The following is a 22,690-nucleotide window of genomic DNA, read 5'->3' on the forward strand; positions in this document are numbered from 1 at the left end:
GACTGGGCACAGGTGATTGCAGGAGGGCAGCAGAGAGTGCAGAATACAGTGCCCTTGGCTTTATTAATAAGGGATTAAACTACAAGAGCGAGGAGGTAATGTTGAAATTGTGCAAGACACTCGTTAGGTGTCAGCTTGAGCATTGTGTACAGTTTCGGGCCGTGCAGAATAGGAAGACATTAGAGACAATGTGGGGAATTTACAAGAATGATTCTAAGGATGAGAAACTTCAGTCAGGACAATAGATTGGGACTGTTCTCCTTGGTGAGAAGAGGAGATCTAGTCAACATTTTCAAAATCATGAGGGGGCTGGATAGAGTAGATTGTGAAAAAATGTTCCCATGCGTAAAAGGGTCAAGAAGTAGAGGGCATAGATTTAACTGTTCCAAACCAGATGTAGGTGAACTTTCCATAGTGTGCACTCTCCTGGATAACAACCTGTGAGTTCTTTTATTCAATTCAGGTCCAGTGGGATTCTTTGAATGTCCCATGTCCACATACTAGCAGCAGCTGCAGAGGCCTGCCAGCTCAGATCAAGAAGAAAACTTTATCTGTTTCGCTGAGGGTTGGCTTTGTCTTTGTGTTTTGCTGTGCGCTGATCTAAAGTTCCTCTATTCAGGATATGTCCTGAGTGAGGCTCCATAATTGACTGAATTCAAGTGGTGTTCCCCAAACTCATTCGACCTGGTAAGAGTGTCCACTTCCATTGGAATACCCTGTAACTCATATGCTCCACTTGCTGCATTTTCCAATGTTAAAGACAGTTATTGTGTTTGTTTGAAGTCCAGTTGGGCTTCAGCTAACTGGTGCTTTTGCATGGTTATGTCATCAACCCCACACACCAAAAGGCCTCTCAGCATCTCAGTCAGGGTTAAACCAGAATCACTTGCCTCTGCCAATTATCTTAACCAAGTCAACAGTCCTGATATGGATTCCCCTGCTTTTTGAATTGCTGAGTAAAACTGATAGCATTTCAGAATAAGAGGAGGCTTAGAGTCATAAAATTCCTTAACTAAATCCGTCAACCCTTGAAAAGATTTAGTATCTGGTGCCTCAAGGAATGTTAGGCTCTGAATAATCAAAAAAGCTGAGAGTCCAGAAGCTGTCAGGAGAATTACTCATTGTTTTTCATCTGCCTCAATATTATTTGCCTGGAAGAGATCATGCATCTTTGTTACAGTCACTACAAATAGTGATGAACTTCAAGCTTTTGGAGGATTTTACTTACAAAATTTACAAAGAGGATTTGAAGGGTGTAGTACATTTAGGTTTTCAGAAGGCTTTTGATAAGGTCCCCATAGGAGGGTGGTCAGCAAAATTAAACTACATGAGCTGGGTGGCAATGTACTAGCATAAGTTAAGAATTGGCTTACAGGCATAAAAGAAAGTACGAATAAAACAGGTCATTCTCACATTGGCAGGCTTTGATAAGTGGCGTACTGAGTGGATCTGGGTCACAGCGGTTCATTATATAAATAAACCATTTGGGTGTGGTGGCCAAAAATAATATTTCCACATATGCAGATGAAACAAAGCTAAAGAAGAATCTGCATTGTGAGGAAGATGTAAAGCAAGTTTAGCAGGATTTGAAGAAGCTTAGTGAATGGGCAAGAACGTGGCAGATGGAATATAACATGGAAAAATGTGATGTCCATTTCAATCGAAGAAACAGATGTGTAGAGTATTTCTTAAATGGGAAGCAGTTGAAAAGTGTAGATATACAAACAGACTTAGGTGTCCTGGTCAATAATCCACTAAAGGCTAACATGCAGATGTAGCAATCTATTAGGAACGCTTATGGAATGTTAACCTTTATTTTAAGAGAATTTGAGTAAAGGAGTAGTGAAGTCTTTTGTTTCAATTGCATAAGAAATGGTCAGACCTGGAGTGCTGTGTGCAGTTTTGGTCTCTATTCCAAGAAAGATATTGTTGCCATAGAGCAGGTGCCATGAAGTTTCATCAGACTTCTTCCCAGAATGGTGAGACTGTCTTGCGAAGAGAGATTGGGAAAATTTGGCCTATATTCGCTAGAGTTTTGAGGAATGACAGATGATCTCATTGAAACCTGCAAAATACTTAAAGTACAAACAGGGTAGATGCAAATCAGATGTTTTCCCTGCTTGGGAGACTAGATCCAGGGGGATCCATTTACAATATGACAAAAAATTATTGGAGGGTTGCAAACATTTGGTATTGTCTACCCCAGAGGGCTGTGGAATCTCAGTCTTTGAGTCTGTGTGAAGTAGAGATTGATTGATCAATTTCTGATTACTGGTGGTAAAAGGGGTTATGGGGATAGTGTGGATGAAATGCATTGAAGTGTTTGAATATATGGGCAGAATGGCCTACTCCTGTTCCTAGGTTCCTATGCCCACATATCTCCTTCAAAGTCACTCACCTAAAATGCAATGTACAGTTCTCACAAGCCATTCAATATCAATGGGAATTGGAAAACTGTTAAACTCTTAATCATCTAAGAAGACCCTGAATTCAAATTCACTGTCATTAACTCAGAATTGAAAGATCCGAGGGGCAGAAAAATGAAAAGTTGGAATCCTTTAAGTGCCTATTAGGTCTGTAAACAAATAAGCCAGAAAGTGATAGGGCTGTGCAGCATGGAAACAGTTCCTTCTGTCCAACTTGTCCATGCCATAGATATTCTAATTTAATCTAGTAAAATCACATTGATAATAAATGTTATTCTAGGCTCAGTTTTAGAGTCCGTAAAACAACCTGCTGAGCTGTAAAATCTGAAGCCTAACCGAGCATTCACAATAGGGCAACTCTCGTAACAAGTGTTTCCAGCCGCACTGACAGCACAGAAATCTAAGCAGAATGCTTTTCAATTCATGGGAGGGGAATGGGTGCAGACCATTCTTTGCATTGATACTTTTTTAAAGAAAGGAAGTCAGATTTGCCAGTCCGATTAAATCAGAGCACAAATATATGGCAGCAGAGGACATTTTATTTTTGCACTTTTTAATCAAGAACTGTGAATTGTGAATGCAGTTATACAAATGCCAACATATCTTCATAAGCATCTCTATGATAAATCACTGCATGAAAATGCATCTAAATTAAAGTACAACACTTAAAAATATGACATTTGAAGATGTGAAAACATTGCACTTACCTTTCGGAACGTTTGACTCCTTTCAGACCTTTCATATTCTCCAGGAACTCTCAAACCTGACATTCTTTTCGTGGACTTCCAAAACCCTCCATTTGATGAAAATGTTGTGTTGTCAGGAAATCTGATTTTATCCTCCATACCATTTAAGATGGGGAGGTTTTGATGCATTTGCATTTTGCACACTCCTGAAGTGGAAAACGGACAAAGGAAAATGGTGCCGGGGTCAGGAGTACAGAGAAAAATCAGATTTCCTCCCAAAGAAATCAACGGGCAGCTTCATGTGCAATGACTTGGGCCATTGCACCCAAACAAAATGTGCCCCTTCACATATTCAAAGAAAACAAAACCATATGCTGTTCCACAAACACTTCAGACCCAACAAATGATACAAACAAAAAATGAGAAGGCTCCAGTCACAAGGAAGTACCAACTAATGATTATTCTTTTCATGCAAAACAAAAAGTACCTTCTCATGGCCCATCTGTAAACTTCCTAACACCTAGTCATTGTGGGGAGACAATGGATTAGTGGTATCACTGTTGGACAGTTACTCCAGAGACAGAGATAATGGACTGGGGACCTGGGTTCAAATCCTGCACCTCATAGACAGTGAAATTTGAACTCAGTAAAAAAAAAGTGGTATTAACAGTCCAATGATGACCATGAAACCATTGTTGATTGCTGGGGAAAAACCCATCTGGTTCACTGATACCCTTTCAGGAAGGAAACTGCCATCCTTACCTGGTCTGGCCTACATGTGACTCCAGACCCACAGCAATACAGTTGACTCTTAGCTACCCTTTGGGCAATTAGGGACGGGCAGTAAATTCTTGCCTGGACAGTGATGCCCCCATCCCATGAATTAATTTTTAAAAAACACCAGGAAAGGTTTTGTGCAGGTTCTGTCTTCCTTGTAGGAGATAGAATATCTTGCAGAAACTAAACTAGAGTTAAAAAGATCTGAAGATATTCAATTAATTCTATTTATGGCATTAAACCTTCCCTTTGTGATTCCATAAATCCCATGAAGAACAAAATGTTTAAGAGTGAAAGGTAAAGTACATAGATGGTTTAAGTAAGATAATATGATATAGCGTGTGATGAGTTACACACGATCACTCAGGTGACTCACTCATACCTGAGGGGAAATATAGTTTATTTATAACAATAATTTCCATAGAATGAAGAATATCTCAGTGGAACATAAAATTGTGTATTGGCATTTGCTTAAATATTGTTGGACAATTTTGGAAATGAACAGGAACTGGATTGAACTGGTCGGCTCTTGCAGAAAACTTATCACTAATGGAACGCAGACTTGATGAATCAAACATTTTGAACATTCACTGATTTGGAAATTGGCAATGGGTTTGACTGAACATCAGGATATATTATCAGATTATTTGAGTCTCTGTGCTTCTACGTTTGTGTGCGTATATTGGTAGAATCATAGACTCCCTACAGTGTGGAAGCAGGCCATTCATAGTAGAAATGTGGAAGCAAGCATTGGGCCCATAGAGTCCACACCAACGCTCCAGAGAGCATCCCATCCAGACCCAACCCTTACCCTGTAACCCTGCATTTCCCAAAGCTAATCAACCAACCTGTACATCTTTGAACGGTGAGAGAGAACTGGAGCGCCCGGAGGAAACTCACACAGATACAGGGACAATGTACAAACTTCACACAGTCACCCAAGGGTTGAATTGAACCCAGGTTCCTGGTGCTGTGAGGCAGCAGTGCTAATCACTGAGCCAGCATGCCGTCCCAATCATCCAGCTTCACACTTTGTTTCTCAGCTTGTCTGGTTAGCTATTCAGTTCAGAGTATTGTCTTATTGCAAAGTATTAAAGCGTTCTTTCCGAACAGGAGGGCAAAACAGTTTGAGCACATGATCAAGAAACTTAATATTAATAAGACATTCATCGTGTGTTTGCATATGCTTGTTATATGTGAATAAAAGTACTGAAAAAATATTATCCAATATTTCTGTTATTTATACAAATGTAAATGCTTACTCAATATAATCTAAAGAAAAGGCATAAGGAGAGTCTGCTTTAATTACATTCACATATAAAATTTATATCATTATAGGTGTATGAAAAGATGTCCATCTTTTCTCTGTTTAACGTCCAATAAAAATTATATCAAGATCTGTATTATGCTGAGATACTGATGCCATTTTTACTTTGCCTCTTTCCTATCACACATCACAAATACTGCCATTGAAGATTCCATACACAAAGGAGGAAACAGCAAGGCAGAAATCATTTATTGTGGTAAAGACAAATCAAACTTTATAGCATATACAAAACAACATATGATGGCGAATGCATGAAAGGTTATAATACAGTCACAGCCTTAGTACAGCAAGATTTAACAATGTTTGTGCTATATAAAATATTGTCTCAACTCCTTGGTTATATTACAGTTTTGTTGTATGCTCTTAATAGTAAACTGCTTAGGGCATCTTCTTACTGTGATATGCATTTGTAAATGTGCCTATATATGATAACAGTCAGCAAAAATGTAGGATATCATCTTAAATAGTGAGCAATTCAAATTTACAAAATAGTATCAACAAATTATACTTTAATAATGTAAGAAGTAAAGATTAAATATTTGTAATAATTGAGAGTAACTTCTTAAATTCATAGTTAATTAAATATTATGCTTCATAAATTTACATTAATTTTTAATTAATTTTATAAACAGCAACCCTAGCTTGAATCCATTCAATGTAACAAAAAAAAACAAATTCCAGTTGTGTCAGTGGTCAAGGTTTATATTGGTGTAGTTCATAAAGGCAAACACTTCATTTTACCAGCACTTCAAACACCTTGTGAACAAACCAGGAATATTCTGCTGTCAGCAACAGAAATGCTGTTTCAGTTGTTATTGAAGAGACTGCCACAAGATATCCCAGGGTTAAATGCTAGCAGGAATCTTCATGCATCTCCATCAGGGGGTGGCTGACATAGTTTGTACAATCTAGCAGAAACACATGGTAGATATGAGATTGAGTGGACAAAATGCATATGCAATTATCAGGTTTGTTAAGCATTCACAATGGAATATTAAAATGAAATAACAATAACTATATCACTGAAAGGTTTGCCAACAGTAAATAGCTCAGTGTACTTTACTATATTATATTACTAACAAGCTTTGTAAACTATATTATTGGATTTAAAACTAATGAACATCAGTGAATATTTGTTTCATGTAAATATTATTGTGGAAAATGCAACTTACGTAGGCCATGAAAATAAATGAGCTCTTGGAAAATTAACAAACTTCCTATTATTTTGCCCGACAGCCTAACAGATGTCTGACTGTCATTATTCTCATCGAATTCCTTGACCCTTGCTCACAACACAGTCAATTAAAGAGACGTTACTAGAAGTTACAAAGGGAGGCCCATTTTTAAAAAGATTTAATATATTTTCATGTAAGCAGCCTTCATTTGAACTAAAATGAAATACTAAGAAGTGTAATAGATTCTTGAGTGTTGAGTTATGTATTTAAAGGAGTACACAAGGGAATGAAATAGTGTCCACAGATGCTCTAAGTTACTCCCACAACTACATGAGTCACATCACCTTTCATTTACCATGTCTGTTTGACAAAGAAACCAGTAATTTTGAAATAAAGTAGTTGAAACTAAATTGAAGAGACACAATTAAACTGACTTCTGTGAAACTCAGTGCATAGCTGTTTTACACAGTATATTAAATTGAATTGAGTTAATTGAATTTAGCTTTATTGTCACGTGCACTCAAATGTGCGCAGTGATAAGCCTACAGTCACTACCATCTTCGAGGTACAAAAACTAGGTACAGAGATTTAAGATAAAATTCTTAAGAAACAAAAGAAATTAGAAAAGTAATGAAATAAATAAAAACCAAAAGAACTGCAGGTGCTGTAATCAGGAACAAAAACAGAAGTTGCTGGAAATGCTCAGCAAGTCTGGCAGCATCTGTGAAGGAAAGAACAGAATTAATGTTTCAGGTCCAGTGACCCTTCCTCAGAACTGGAGCTGAAATGTTAGCGAGATAGTAGGAACTGCCGATGCTGGAGAATCTGAGATAACACGGTGTGAAGCTGGATGAACACAGCGGGCCAAGTAGCATCAGAGGAGCGGGAAAGTTTGACGTTTCATGGTGGGACCCTTCTTCAGAAAAAGGGTCCCGACCTGAAATGTCAAACTATCCTGCTCCTCTGATGCCGTGTGGCCTGCTGTGTTCATCCAGCTTCGCACCGTGTTATCTCAGATTCTCCAGCATCGGCAGTTCCTATTATCTCGCTAACATTTCAGCTCCAGTTCTGAGGAAGGGTCACTGGACCTGAAACATTAATTCTGTTCTTTCCTTCACAGATGCTGCCAGACTTGCTGAGCTTTTCCAGCAACTTTGTTAGTGAAATAAATAGTCCAGCATTATAGGTCATAGGAATAAATTAGAAAATCAAAGGAGTAAAAACTTCGGAATATCACTCTTTCTGACCCAGTCCATGCCAACACCTAATCTTAAGGGAGACCTCCACTGCTTTGCCACTGCCCCCCAATGCAGGAGTCACCACACGTCGGGGACCATCTTTTTGCTGCTGGGCCCACTGCATGAATGCCACGTATATTAGTTGCAGCTGTTGATTTACAATATTTGTCATCAGTATGGGCTTAACTACTGTAACCTCATAAATGCAAGAGAAAAAATTAATGGAGATCAGTACATATTGGGAAAGGGACAAGTAGTGACTGAAAGTTGGCTTGAAAATAAGAACATAGAAAACAGATCCAGTAATAGAGCACAGGGTCACTCAACATTGTTCCACTTCACCCCACTTTTCTCCCACTCCCCACATGCCTTGATTCCTTTGATCACAAAAACCACTCTCACAACCTTAAATATATTGAACAATCTAACATCCATACCCTTTAGGGTAGAGAATTTCAATGCTTCACAAACCTTGAAGAACAAATTTATCTAAATCTCACTCTCAAATGATTAATTCCTTAACTGAGACTTTGTCCTTGCGAGTCGCCAGCCAGGGGAAAACAAGCTGAGAGTACCTAAGCTGTTCATGCTCTTCAGGTTGAAGTATTTTTCAATGAGATCATCTTTCATTCTCCTAAACTCTAGAGAGAGAAGTCAAATATCCTCAATCTATCATTTCAGGACAATCCTCTCATCTGAGGAACTAATCTTGTGAACCTTAGCTGTACAACTTCTGCGCAAGAAAATCTATCTTTAAATACAGAGGCCAAAACTGGACACGGTACTCCAGGTGTAGCAGAGGTAGCAGGAACTGCAGATGCTGGAGAATCACAAGCTTCAAAATCTCCCCTCCCCATACCGCATCCCAAAACCAGCGAATCCTGTCCCTGCCTCCCTAACCTGTCCTTCCTCCCACCCCAAGCCCCACCCCCATCTCCTACCCACTAACTTCATCCCGCCCCCTTGACCTATCCCGTCCCTCCCTCCCTCCCTCCCCACCTACACTCACCGGTACTGGCTCCATCCCCACTTTTTTAACCTGTCTCCTCTCCACCTATCTTCTCCTCTATTCATCTTCTATCCGCCTCTCCTTCTCTCCCTATTTATTTCAGAACTCCCTTCCCCTTCTCTGTTTCTGAAGGAGGGTCTAGGCCCAAAATGTCAGCCTTCCTGCTCCTCTGATGCTGCTTGGCCTGCTGTGTTCATCCAGCTCTACACCTTGTTATCACAGTTCTCCAGGTGCTGTCTCACCAAATTGTAGCAAGATTTCCTCATTGCTATATTCCAGTCCCCCTGCAATAAAGGCCAAATGCTATTTGTCTTCCTAATTGCTTGCCATACCTGCCTGGTAACTTGCAGTCTTCCTTATTCAATCACACCCAGGTTTCTTTGAACATGAACATTTTTAAATTTCCCACCTTTCAAAAAAATTCTACTTTTCTCTTCTTTCATTGGGTGCACCTGATGAAGGGGCTGCACTCTGAAATCTTGTGATTTCAAATAAGCCTGTAGGACTATAACCTGGTGTCATGTGATTTTTGACTTTATCCAGCCTAACCCAACACCTCCACATCATTTTCTGATCCTGCCACTTGCTCACCTTCTGTGTGAGCAAATCTGGGTGTGAAGCAGTAACTTGGGTAAGTGGTGCAGGTGGGAATCTTTCTGGTAGGTTTTTCATGAGCTATAATTTAGTTGGAAGACTCTAGTTCAGAACTTTAAAATTTCAGGCTAGTTAAGGAACTCAGTAAGCAGAAATTGTCTGACAATGCTAGTTACCTGTCAATCAATTGAAAGTGACCAGGTATTAATCACTGTCACTGGAGGTTTTCATTTGATTGGAAGTCACCAACTCTCTATAAATGTAAGCATGGTAAGAGGGGCTCTTGTAGTGTCCCTACCTCTGACCCAAAAGTCCTGGGTTCAAGTCCTACCTGCTCCAGAGATGTGTTGTAACATCTGTAATGGGTTGATTAGAAAATGTCTATAAAAATATAGACACAGTGAGGTTCTTGTAGTGGAGTGGTGGTGCCTCTACCTCTGAACCAGGAGGCCTGGGTTCAAGCCACACCTGCTCCAGAGGCATAGCATGTCCATGAACAGGCTAGTTAGAAAATTCTAGAAATGGAGACAGATTTTACCATCGCAGAGTATGACAAGGCCTGTGTATGAGTGCTATGCAGTGCTAATATTTCAATGTAAAGAGATGCTGCTTTTTATCGCTTACAGCCGCCAGTAACTGGTGAGTGTTCAAGTCTTTAATTGAGTGAGAACGTAGGTGATTGATTTGTGAGTTTTAAAGATTTTATCACTTTAAATGCAGGCAGTTGTTTAAAGCAGTACTAGAGAGCTAAGCATTACTTGAAATTTATAGATTAACTAATTAAAATAACTGCTTGATAGGACAACACTTTAAAACTGCCAAAAAGGAATACGAGCTTGAAGCTTTTCTTCACACCTTTAGAGAAGTAGCAACAGTATATGTTACATGAGAAAAGCATACTGATTGCCTGGCATATGAATATAGCAGGAATTGGTAACTGCTGACAGAATCACGGAAGGAGGCCATTCGGCCCATTCTCACTCTCGTTCTTTGAATGAGCATCATTGCCTAGTGCGAGAACCTTTGCTGGTTTTTCTTTATTCTCTCTTTATCAATCTTTGGGTCGGAGCAGGGAGCTGAAAGGTGACCTTTGGATTGTGAGCAGCAGTTTGTGTTAAAGAAGGAGAACAATCAAGTGGTTACTTATTTTTGATGCTAGGCCTAAAAGTTAATTGCAGGCTGGTGCTTGATCTAACTTTCAGCCCTGGAGTGGCAATTTGCTTAACCAGATAGCAGATGTCTGTCTGTCAGAGATCAGGACCTGGGAACTGATTCCAGCAAGTTTGGAAGAGAACATGATGATCAAACAGGGGGAGAGCCCGAAGGTCTTCAAACTGCTTGGAACTGGGTGTTTCCAAGAGAAGGAATTTGGCTATTGATGCTGTAGCATGAAAATTTAAAAGTTCCCTGCCTAACCTCCCAATATTGGCTGTTGAAAGTTCAGAGAATAGAATCTCTGTTATAAGAAGTTACATTAATACTTCTTGGGGTCTACTGGAAGTTATGCACAACTGTCATCAGAACCTAAGCAAGAAAAATCCCAAATGCCGGTGATGTTACGGATCGTGGAGGCTGCATAAATAAATTGGCCAGTTACATCTCATTTGTTTACCATTCTAATTATCCTTTTTAATTGTGTCTGTTTGCCTGTCAGTTTGTGTGTCTTTGTGTGAGAGAGGAAACTGAAATTAGAGGATTAGATTTAAATCTCAGACATTAATTAAATTAACTTGTTGTTTAACATAGCTCTGCTGAAATTACCATATTTCAAATTAGTAAATTGTTGACTCTTTTGATTGAGCTATAAAGCTGGTGGCTAACATTGATTATTCACAAAGTGGCAGCGGTTACACAAAAACATCTGGTTAAGAGCCATTGGAATCCATTTTGACAGTCAGTGAGTACAGTCATTTTATTGTGTTGTGAATATAGAGACAGAGAGGTTGATTTGATTCATTTGTCTGTCTCTGTGTCAGAACACTAGTGCCAATCTCCTGTGTTTTCCCCATATGTTTGCACATTGTTTTTGACCATTGTAAACATCAACCACCAACCTCACCACACCCTTCCCCACCACACCATCCATTTATTAATGTTCTGTTCATGTTCTAAATGTCCTCCTCACAGTTTACAATTTTTCCCAGTTTGTATCATCTGTAAACATTGCAGTTGAACCCTGCATAGCAAGATGCAAATCATTAATATATAGTCAGGGAAAGCAAGGGACCCAATACTGACATCTGGGTAACTCCTCCTTCCTGAAAATGTCGATTGGTCGTTATCTGTTGCCCATCAGTCGTGCAATTTTGTATCCACATTGCCACTGGCCCTTTTATTCCATGACCTATAACTTTCCTCTCAGGCCTGTTGTGTGATACTGAGTCAGACATCTTCTGAAAGTCCACACACATCACAGGTTTGTTTCAACCAAATTAGCAATCGGGAGGGGAATGCAATCAGTATTAATACAATGCATGATGGTGATGGGGACCAAAAACGAAGGTGTCAGTCTACCTAGGACAGGAAATCTTTACTCATTCGTGACTTCATGTGTCAAACTGGTAGTATTGAAAATTTGTAAATAACTTGATAACAGTCATACATGCGTGGCTGAGGAGATCATGCCATGAAGAGTGTACAGGGCATCATTGATTAAATCACGAACCATTTCAATGTAAGGCCTCTGCTGAGGTGAAATATTCCCATCCAGAAATTGAAATACCAGTGTGTGATTACCATTCAGTCGGTTAAGTATCAAATGAAAGAAAGCAACTGACAGATGTAATACAAATTATCAAACTGGGCTTCTGTTATGGACCAGACCAAGCGTCCTCAAAATACACTAAATTAGCTAAGACCCTAACTTCTTCTAATTGTAAAGGTAACTGTAAGGCGTTGCATCCAGATGCAATGTCTTTGGCCAAACTACTCACCTTTAAGCAAAACACACTTTATTTTTACACTACAGTTAAAATGCAGATTTCAAAAAAAGAATTGGCTTAACTATAACTCTACTGAAGTGCTTAACAACATAATACACATATAAACTACCTCTAATGAACTGTTCCAAAATAGTAACATCCCATAAACACACCTTGGCAAAAGAAAATTGTTTCACATGCAATTCTAGCAGCAGGAAGAGAACCCCAGCTTTTAGCTGTAATAGAGAGAGGAGTAAGTGCTTCCACAACTGGCTTCAAAACCCCAGCGACTGCAGAAAGCTAAAACTAAAAATCCTGCTTCTCTGGCAGCTTGGCCTCACCCATTCAGGCTGCTTCTATCGTTACAACTTATAAACTTAAGGCCTCACAAGATTTTCACTTTATTGGCTTTGAGCAGACTGCCCAATACCTCTGTTTCAACCTTTCTTCATAAAAAAAGAAGACAATACAAAGTCATAGTATCATTACATTTTTAATCCTTACTGAAAAATTGTGTTGTGAAATATTGCATTAGGATTATTGCATTTGGATGTGCTGTCTAAAAGGCATGAAAACCCCTCTTCCCATCATTTTAAAACAGGGGGAATGTTTTAAGTTTGGAATATGTAAAACATTGATTATTCGTGCATTCGTTATTGTCAAAAATAAATCATGGCTTGCACTAATTAAACTCCTACATATTCTAATTAATTTTAAAACAAACTCTTCTTTCATTAATACTGGAAGAATTATCATTTCACAATTCATTTTGTAAAACAAAGATCCTGATTTAGAAACATTTCCACTGAGGATGGAATGGCTCTTTATATTTTTAAGAGCTATTCAAAGGGGCAGCCATTCAGTCTCCATCCATGATGGGGTGTTCAGTGCAACCTCTATTAAAAAGTGTCTGATACTGAAAAATTGTATTCGGTGCTTGTTTCCTACGCTGTATGGAATCAAAAAGTCTCCTGTCATTCAATTCCTCATCCTAGATGGAAAATCTAGGTCTGAGTAATTGCTGTATTACACCATCATATGAGATAGAATTTTATAACACAGACACAGGCCTGTATTAGTGCAAATGCTCCAGGTGAATCACTTTCCATCTTTGCTCTCATGTCTCTTTTTTTTCTCTTCACTTGTGGGATCATGGCATAAACTGCTAGACGAGCATTTCGTGCCCGTCCCCAATTGCCCTTGAAAATGTGGTAAGCTGGAACTGCTGCAGACCATGTGCTATCAGCCCATCCACAATACCCTTAAGGAGGAACTTCCAGGATTTTAGCCCAGTGACAGTGAAGGAATGGCGATATTTTCCAAGTCAGGATGGTAGGTGGCTTGGGAGGGAGCTTTCACAGGATGATGTTCCCATGTATCCGCTGCCTTTGTGCTTTGAGATGGAAGTGGTTGTGGTCAAAAATGCTGTTTAAGAATCTTTAGCCATCTGCATCAATTTACTCTGTTATTGGTCAGATGGGTTCTTCCTCAAAAGTGGATCAATGGTCATCATTAGACTCTTAATTCCAGATTTTTATTGAATTCAAATTCAACCAGTTTCTACTGTTGGATTTGAACCCAAGTCCCCAGATTAACTGTCCAGCAATAATACCATTAGGCCACCACCTGCCCAAATATATGAGCTATTTCACTGGAATATACCATGTCATCCTTCCAGCTGTTGATTCATGTTCATGTTTGATGAATATGAACTGCACTCTCAACATGTTTTGTTACTGCCCTGAAAAGAAAGAAGTTTATATGATCTTCTCTCATTGATGTTGGCAATAAACAGCCAACGCAGTTCAAGCTTATATGATATAAAACAGAACTAATGGGGGATTTCTATCATCCCCTTGCAAGTGAGAGAAGGTCAGTTGTAAATGTAAGAAATCTGGACTGAGACCACTGCAAAGTGTTTTAAATAACAAGGGTCTCAGTGTATCAATGTAACCTATTCTGGAGAGGTGGGCCGGTAATGACAGTATAACAATGAAATAAGGGGTCAGTTTATTTCCGGTTCAGAGTGATGTTAACAGTGTAGGCTCAATTCCTATGCAGGCTGAGCAACTCGCTGGCCTGAAGGACTCTGCTCAATCCCTCCCCTCATCTGAGGCATGGTGACCCTCATGTTAAACCACCACCAGTCATCTCTCTCTAATGAGAGATCAACCCTATTCTCTGGTAAGACTATAGTGCCTTTACCTTTAATTATAGTATACACTGGGAACCCCATTCCTGATTGTTGGCATAAATTTGAATTTTAACCTCTAACAGATGGAAATCGATTTTGTGGATAGGTCATCAGTATTTTAGGGGAGTATTGATGATTAATCATTCATTATGTTCATTGATAAGACGGGAGATGCAGATTGGTCACTGGGTGCTGGGAATTTTCTGTTTAGCTCCAAAGAACTCTGCAACCCATTGCTTTAATAGATGGGTGGGTCTGATAGGTTTCCTATTGGTTACCCAATCTATTCTCCATTTTGGAAAGTTGTATAATATTAAAAGGCTGAGATCTTGAAGTTCAATAACAAAGTAATAGACAGAATCAATTGGGTGGCACAGCGCTCAGTGGTTAGCACTGCTGACTCTCAGCGCCAGGGACCCAGGTTTGACTCTACCCTCGGGCGACTGTCTGTGTGGAGTTTACACATTGTCTGCGTGGGATTCCTCTGGGTTCCCTGGTTTCCAATCAGTAATGGTTCCCTCTCTCAGCCCAAAGATATGCAGGTTAGATGGATTGGTCATGCTGAATTGCCCATTGCATCTAGAGATGTGCAGGCTCGGTGGATTAGCAATGGGAAATGTGGGCTTACAGGGATAAGGTAGTGTAATGCCCTTTGGAGAGGTGGTGTGGACATGATGGGCCGAGTGACCTGCTTCCACACAAAATGGATTCTATGAATGTAGGTGGTGTTGTCCACATGGTATTTCAAAGGGGATTTCTCCAAGTACCACATAATGGACTCATCATTAAAGTTAAAGCCATGGAATTAAAGGGCAACGACAAAATTGGCAAAGACGCATTGTAGAGAGGGTCGGTGAATCAATGTTTTTCAGCCTGGTGTCTAACAATGTTCCTGCTCCTCTAAATGGACATGTAGCAGCACAGCAACCTAAAAAGAGTCATGATGCCATGATAACTAATGCATCTGCACTTCTCTGCAAAATAAATTCAAGGTACTGTAACCTGGAAAAATGGATTCTCATGGGAATATTGTGGTCAATTAACTTACTGGAAAGAGATAACTGTGAGGGTTAGGGCTGCTGTGATACAATGTACATGGACTGCTAAAAGGCATTTGATTAATGATTTGCAACAGACTTGTGAGCAAAGTTAGAACTTGGGGAATAAAACAGGCAGCAGCAACATGAATAAAAAATTGGCTGAGTGATATGAGACTAAGAATAATGGATTATGGATACTTTTCAGACTGGAGGAAGGTTTGTTGTGGAGTTCCCCAGGAGACTGTATTGAGATGGTTGCTTTTCCTGATATGTATAAATGATCTAAACCTTGGCGTACGTGGAACATTTTCAAAAGTTAGGGACAATGCCACATTTAGAAGTTTTGGAAACCATGCCAGAATGGGTGCAGATGTTCAAAAGGACAATGGTAAGCTGGTCAATGGGCAAATAAATGGCAAAAGCAAAGTCATTATGGAGAAATGTGAGGGGATACATTTTAATGGAAAAAAACATGAACAGACAGTACATATTAAAGGATGCAAAAGCAGAGAGATGTGGGTTCATATGTGTGTAAGTCATTGAAGGTCATAGGACAGGTGGTGAGACCAGTTAATAAAGCATATAGTATCATAGGTCTTATTAATCAGAGCATAGAGTACAACAGCAAGGAGTTAGTGCTGAACTTGTACAAGACCTCAGCTGGGTCACTGTGTACATTTTCCGTGCCGCATTTCAAGAAGGATGTGAAAGTATTTGGGGGAAGAGTCAAGAGAGATTTACAAGAATGGTTCCAGGGTTGAGAAAACGCAGTTATAAAGATACATTGAAGAAGTTAAAACTGTTCTCCTTGGAGGAGAGAAAGCTGAGAGGAGATCTGACATAATTTTGCACATCATGAGATGTCTGGGGGAGAGAAAATGTTCCCACTCATAAAGTGGATGGAGAACAAAAGGATGTAAGGTCATTTGCAAATGAAGCAATTGAAAGATGAGCTTAAAAAAATTCACGCAGCATGTCATTAGGGTGTAGAATATAATAACTGAAAGTGTGGTCTAGACAGATTCAGTGAGATATTCAAGAGGGCACTAGCTGATTATTTGAATAGGATGTATGTGCAGGGAATTGGCACTAAATCATATTATTCATTTAGGCATGGTAGGATTGGAAGTCTCCTTCTCCACCATAACGAGTGTGGTTCTATGAAAAACTAAATTCTAAAGTAAACATTTGAGGTTTAGAATTTATTTTTCCCCTGGAGATATTGTGGGAATCAGTTCTTTTGATACATATTAAATTCCAAGATTTGATTCACTCTGTGTGATATCAAGAATTGGCAGAAGACACTGGATGTTGCAAAGGCTATGGGCCCTGTCCATATTCCAGCAACAGCACTGAAGACTTGTGCTCCAGGCTAGCCATATCGGTAGCTAAGCTGTTCCAGGACTACTATAACATTGGCATCTCACTGGCAATGTGGAAACTTGTCCAGGGGTGTCCTATCCACAGAAAGCAGGATAAATTCGACATGGCCAATTCAGCTCTAGTAGTGTACTCTTGATCACGGCAAAGTGCTGGAAGGGATCAGCAACAGTACTAACAAGGGTTATTTTCTCAGGATGAACCTGATCACTCACTGACGCACAGTTTGTGTGTAGATTGCATGCTCTGACCTCATTACAGACTTGATGCAAATATAGTCAAAAGAACTGCATTCCAGAGGTGAGGGGAGAGTGAAAGCCCTTGACATCATGGCCTCAATCAACTGAGTGTGATATCAAGGAGCCCTACCAAAACTGGAAGCAGGCCAAGGCTGATAAATGGGAGTTACTATTCGTGCTGCACAGCATCAATAGCCATCTCCAACGAAAGAAAAGTTAATCATTTCCCCATGACATTCAATGGCACGGCGATGCTGAATCTTGCACTATCAACATCTGGGTAAATTGCCATTGACCAAAAGCTGAAGTGCTAGTCAATTAATGTTGCGGCTACAAGATCAGCTTGGAGCCTAGGAATGTACCCAAAGCATATCCATTGTCTATGGAGCAGAAATTGGTAACATATTAGAATTCTCTCCACCTCCACCTCCACAACGGACAGAGCTTGATGCTATCTGGAACAAGTAGCCTGCTTGATTGGCACCACATCCACCAATCTTACATCTTCAACACTCCACCATTGATGGACAATAACAGCAGTGGGTACCATCTACAAGAGGCAGTGCAGCAACTCATCTTCCACGCAACTAACCTCACTGACTTAAAAAGATCAAGGGGAAGCTCCCGGCCAAGCTACACACAATCCTGACTTGGATCTATATCACCTTGACAGTTGTTGTATCCTCCTTTCCCACCAGCTCTGCATAACTACAGATGATCACTATAGTGGTTCAAGAAGGCAGCTCCTGAGGGCAATAAGTACTAAACTTCCCAGTGATGCTCTGTCCTGCAAATGAACTTTAAAAACATTTTATTACAAACTGTCTAGTCGTGCCACTTCAGGGCACTCTACCAACAACATGGTATTGTACTGATGATATGTATGGGCCAAATCATAGATAAATGTTACGTTTCCTTCCAAAGGGACATTAGCACATGGTCCAAGGCTTCAGTAATTATTCTGAAGTTTGCATGAGATTTAAAGTCCTAAGGTGAGAGTCACAAGTGCAATATCAGAATCACTCTGCACTGGGATGCTAATCAAACTAATAGTGCCCATTTACTCACAGTTATGTCAATAAGTGTGTGACAAATGGTACATATCACAATCAGACAGTAAGCATATTGTCACAGAGATAGTAAGAACTGACGATGCTAGAGAATCTGAGATAACACGGTGTGAAGCTGGACGAACACAGCAGGCCAAGCAGCATCAGAGGAGCAGGAAAATTGACGTTTCAGGTCGAGACCCTTCTTCAGAAAAATTTTTGTGAAGAAGGTTCTTAACCCGAAATGTCAACTTTCCTGCTGCCCTGGAGCTGCTTGGCTTGCTGTGTTCATCTAGCTTCACACCATGTCATCTCAGCAAGCATATGTTCTAGCTTAAAGGCTGCAGTTGTCAGACAGGAATAGAGAACACACTAATATGACATTTCATTACATTAGTTATGTAAAGCAGTTACCTTGGGGCTGACTGTGGTGTTCGGTCCCTCACTCCAAGATTCTTAGCTGAGTTCTGCACTCTTGCTCCCTGAAATAAGGCAAACACTTTCTCATTGACAGTAAAGCTAATCCAATTATTTTAATGCATAACTTGGAAGAAACTGCAATAATAAAAATGCCTCGTCAAATTTGTTACTCATTCATGACATGTAGGTTCTGCAGCATAGAGCTCATTGGACATCAACTTATTCCAACAGGGAAATTGTAACTTTACTTTGAAGAGGATACACTGCTGAATGTTAATGTGTCAAAAGAAAGAACATATTCATGTGAATCCACTTTATCATAAATGTCATAAACATTTGAAAGCCCTTAACCTGCAATTAATTACTTTTATATGCAATGACCATTGCCAAAACATGACAGATACTTTTCAGAGAATAAGATTACAATGACAATAATGAAATAAATGAGCAGTTTGTTTGTTTCTGACACAGTTTGAGAATGCTGGCCTTGGCACAGAAAGAGCTTAACAAGAAACAGAAAACATGACCTAGCAGCATTGGTAGATAAAAAGTGAATTCAGATTCAGAGCTGGAAAAGGTTGGAGATTAATAAGTTTAAATTGAGTACAGGGGCAGGAAAAGGAAAGAGAGAAGGCAAGAACAAAGGGAGAATATCTCTGATGATGGGCTGGGACATTGAAAAAGCAGAGAGTATGAATGAGTAAAACGTTGGTTTTGCAAGTCAAATGGAGATTATGGAGAAACTAGTAAAGAAACCAATAAAAAATGGATGCAGAAATGTAAATTGAATCAAGGATCATCACCAATGGTTCCTTTACAAAAGTGGAATGAATATAAAATCATGAGGGGCATAGATAAGATGAATAGTTCCCTTCCCTAGGGTTGGGATTTCAAAACTGGGGGCATATTTTTAAGACAAAAGGAGGAAGATTTTAAAAAGACATGAGAGGCAACATTTTCTTTCACACAGTGAGTGGTTCACACGTGGAATGAACTGCCAGAGGAAGTGATAGATGCAGGTGCAATTACATTATTTAAAAGACATTTGGATAAGTACATGAATAGGAAAGGTTTGGATGGATATGGGCCAAATGCAGGCAAGTGGGACAGGTAAATTGGGAGAGGGAAGTGTGCAACTAGTCCTGGGTGTCCTTATGCCCCAGTCCCTGAAGGTAAGCATGTAGGTGCAGCAGGCAGTAATGAAGGCAGATGGGATATTGGCCTTCATTGCGAGACGTTTCAAGTACAGGAGCAGGGTGTATTGTTGCAATTATACAGGGCCTTGATGAGACCTCATCTAGAATATTGTGTGCAGTTTTGGTCTCCTTTTCTGAGGAAGGATGCTCTTGCTGTTGAGGGAGTGCAGCGAAGATTTACCTGGCTGATTCCAGGGATGGCGGGTTTGATGTATGAGGACAGATTGATTAGGTTGGGATTGTTTTCGCTGGAGTTTCGACGAATGAGCGGGGTTCCCATTGAGACTTACCAAATTCTGACAGGACCGGACAGGGTAGATGCAGAGAGGATGTTCCAGAATCAGGGGTCACAGAATGAGGATTCGGGGTAGACCATATCGGGCAGAGATGAGGAAACATTTCTTCACCCAAAGAGTGGTGACCCTGTGGAATTCATTGCCACAGGAAATAGTTGATGCCAAAACATTGAGTCTGTGCAAGAGGTGGCTAGATATAGCACTTGGGGAAAATGGGATCAAAGGTTATGGGGAGAAAGCAGGATTAGGGTCCTGAGTTGGATGATCAGCCATGATCGTTATGAACAGTGAAGCAGGCTTGAAGGGCCGAATGGCTTACTCCAGCTCATATCTTCTATGTTTCTGTGTTTGGTTTGGGAACATGGACTGGTTGGATCTAAGAGATAATGGGAACTGCAGATGCTGGAGAATCCGAGATAACACAATGTGGAGCTGGATGAACACAGCAGGCCAAGCAACATCAGATGAAGGGTCCAGGCCCGAAACGTCAGCTTTTGTGTTCCTAAGATGCTGCTTGGCTTGCTGTGTTCATCCAGCTCCACGCTTTGTTACCTTGGTTGGACCGAAGGGTCTTTTTCCATGCTGTACAACTCTGAACACAAAAATTAAATTAATACAGTGGGGTGGAATAAACATTCTGAGGTTGTGAAATTTAACATTGAGTCTGAGAGACTGTATAAGTTTGTCATTAAAAGATGAGATGGTTTTTCCAAGCTAAGGTTCAGCTACCTAAAAAACCATGTCAGAAACTGATGGTGAAGAGCTCAAAGTGGAAATGGGCACAGCATTAAAATCAAAGGTGAGTATAAGCTCAAGGTCACATTTGCAGAGGGTCCAGAACTCATTTCCTTTGCTTGTATTCTTGCTTCAAATCTGTTAGCTGTTTTTAACATCTTTCCAATTATGTAGAAAGATCATCAGTCTGAAATATTAACTCCATTTCTCCACAGATGCAGCTAGCTATATTTTGAATTTATGTTTTCTAACTTTTATTTCAGATTTCCAGTTCCTACAATGTATTTTTTTTTGTGCAGGGAGAAGTGTTGTTCATCAGATATTCTTTTGAGTTTATGAAGACCACCATACCAGGCAAATGGAAACTTGGCTTTGCATTTGACCCAAAAGTTGGCACCTTCAATGTGTTCCTCCACCTTCATACTGTGTTATCTCTAACTCCAACATTAGCAGTTCTTAGCAGAGAAAGTGGAAACTGCCGATGCTGGAGAGTCTGAAATAACAAGGTGTAGAGCTGGATGAACACACCATTCTCCATTTCTGAAGAAGGGTCCAGACCCGATACGTCAGCTCTCCTGCTCCTCTGATGCTGCTTGGCCTGCTGTGTTCATCCAGCTCTTATACCTTTTATCTCAGCAGTTCTTACTATCTCACTTGTAATGTACTGGAGTTCAAAACTCAAGCTGTGTGCTTTTCCTGGTACAATTGGTGTGATTCTCTTGAAATATTTCCCCCTCAAGCTGAGAGAAGGTTCATTAATTTGATCCATGAGATAAGGAGGCTTGACAAGAGGCTGACTAAATTGGGTGTATATGTTCTGAAGTTTCAAAGATCGAAAATAATATGATTGAGACATACATGATTCTGGAGGGGCTTGCTAGAGCAGGTTTTGAGAAATTGTTTGTTTCTGCTTGTTGGGAAATCTCAAACATGGGCACAGTCTTAGGCTGACAGACTGCTGATGTAGGACTGAGATCAGAGAAATTACTGCAATTGAAGGGCTGAATCTTTGCAAATACTCATCCCAGACAGTTCTGGATGCTTCATTGTTGAATACATTTAAGGTCAGGTTAGACAGACATTTGGTGTCTTGGGGAGTTGGGGGAAGACTGTGACTGTTTGGGAAAGTAGTATTGAAGACCAAGATTAGTCATGATCATATTAAATTGGAGAGCAGGGTCTTAAAGTGCAAGTCACTTTAATCAAGAGGACCACTAACCTGTGCTTTCTTTAGAGTGGGATACAGCTGGTGTTGAGGTTAACCAGTGGGTAACCATGTCTCAGAAGGTGGAGTCTTCATGGTGACATCAGTCGTATAAGAATTGAACCCTCAATTGTAGCATCATGCTGTATGATAAACCAGCCAATCGGCAGGCCTGATTTTCCATATGATCTACTCCTGCACCTAATCCTTGTGTTCTTCCACACAGCTTTGAATGTTTTCAAGAATATCTCAGTCAATATGGTTTTGTAAAAGGAAACTTAACATTCCCAGCATAACAGTCAAATATATGGTTATAAAGAGACAAAATATTAGGAGCAAAATTGACAGTCAGCTTTGAAAGGTTTGTCAGAAATTTCATTTTTGCAACTCCTATATATTTGCACGCATAAAACCAGAAAAACTTACTGGATAATTTTTTAAAATTTTAAACAAAATAAGATTTTGATTAGTTTGTTTAAAACATGGGGCTAATGGAGAGTTACTGATTAACATTGAATTCAGCAGCAACAGTCCATTCAGTTTAAATGTATGAATGTCATTGTGAGATATTTTTGTTCTAACCTGATTTTTCACAAGTTTGCAAATTAAATAAGCTAATTATGGTAATGTACTCAACATATCATGAGAGCAGTAATTGAAATATTCATGACTATATTACATTTTCATCAAAAAAATTTCCAAATTTTTCATGTCCTAGACATTGAAAGTTAATTTGAGTAACAAAATGATTTTTAAAAATGTACTCATGACACAAGCAAGGCTT

General features: G+C 39.8%; 1 protein-coding gene across 3 annotated transcripts in view; it reads right to left on the minus strand.

Moving 5' to 3' along the window:
• Positions 1-5,382: 5,382 nt before the first annotated feature.
• prex2 (phosphatidylinositol-3,4,5-trisphosphate-dependent Rac exchange factor 2) overlaps positions 5,383-22,690 on the minus strand; it is a 316,787-nt gene continuing 299,479 nt past the window's right edge. For all 3 annotated transcript variants that reach the window (XM_059645886.1, XM_048529759.2, XM_059645884.1), the window contains 2 exons: positions 18,470-18,537; positions 5,383-6,124 (listed from right to left, as the gene is read on the minus strand). In XM_059645886.1, coding sequence (XP_059501869.1) covers positions 6,082-6,124; positions 18,470-18,537 — 111 coding nt within the window. In that variant the 3' untranslated portion in view covers positions 5,383-6,081. The remainder of the gene's footprint in view (positions 6,125-18,469; positions 18,538-22,690) is intronic.

This window comes from Stegostoma tigrinum, chromosome 5 (genome assembly GCF_030684315.1).
Source record: "Stegostoma tigrinum isolate sSteTig4 chromosome 5, sSteTig4.hap1, whole genome shotgun sequence".
Lineage (NCBI taxonomy): Eukaryota > Metazoa > Chordata > Chondrichthyes > Orectolobiformes > Stegostomatidae > Stegostoma > Stegostoma tigrinum.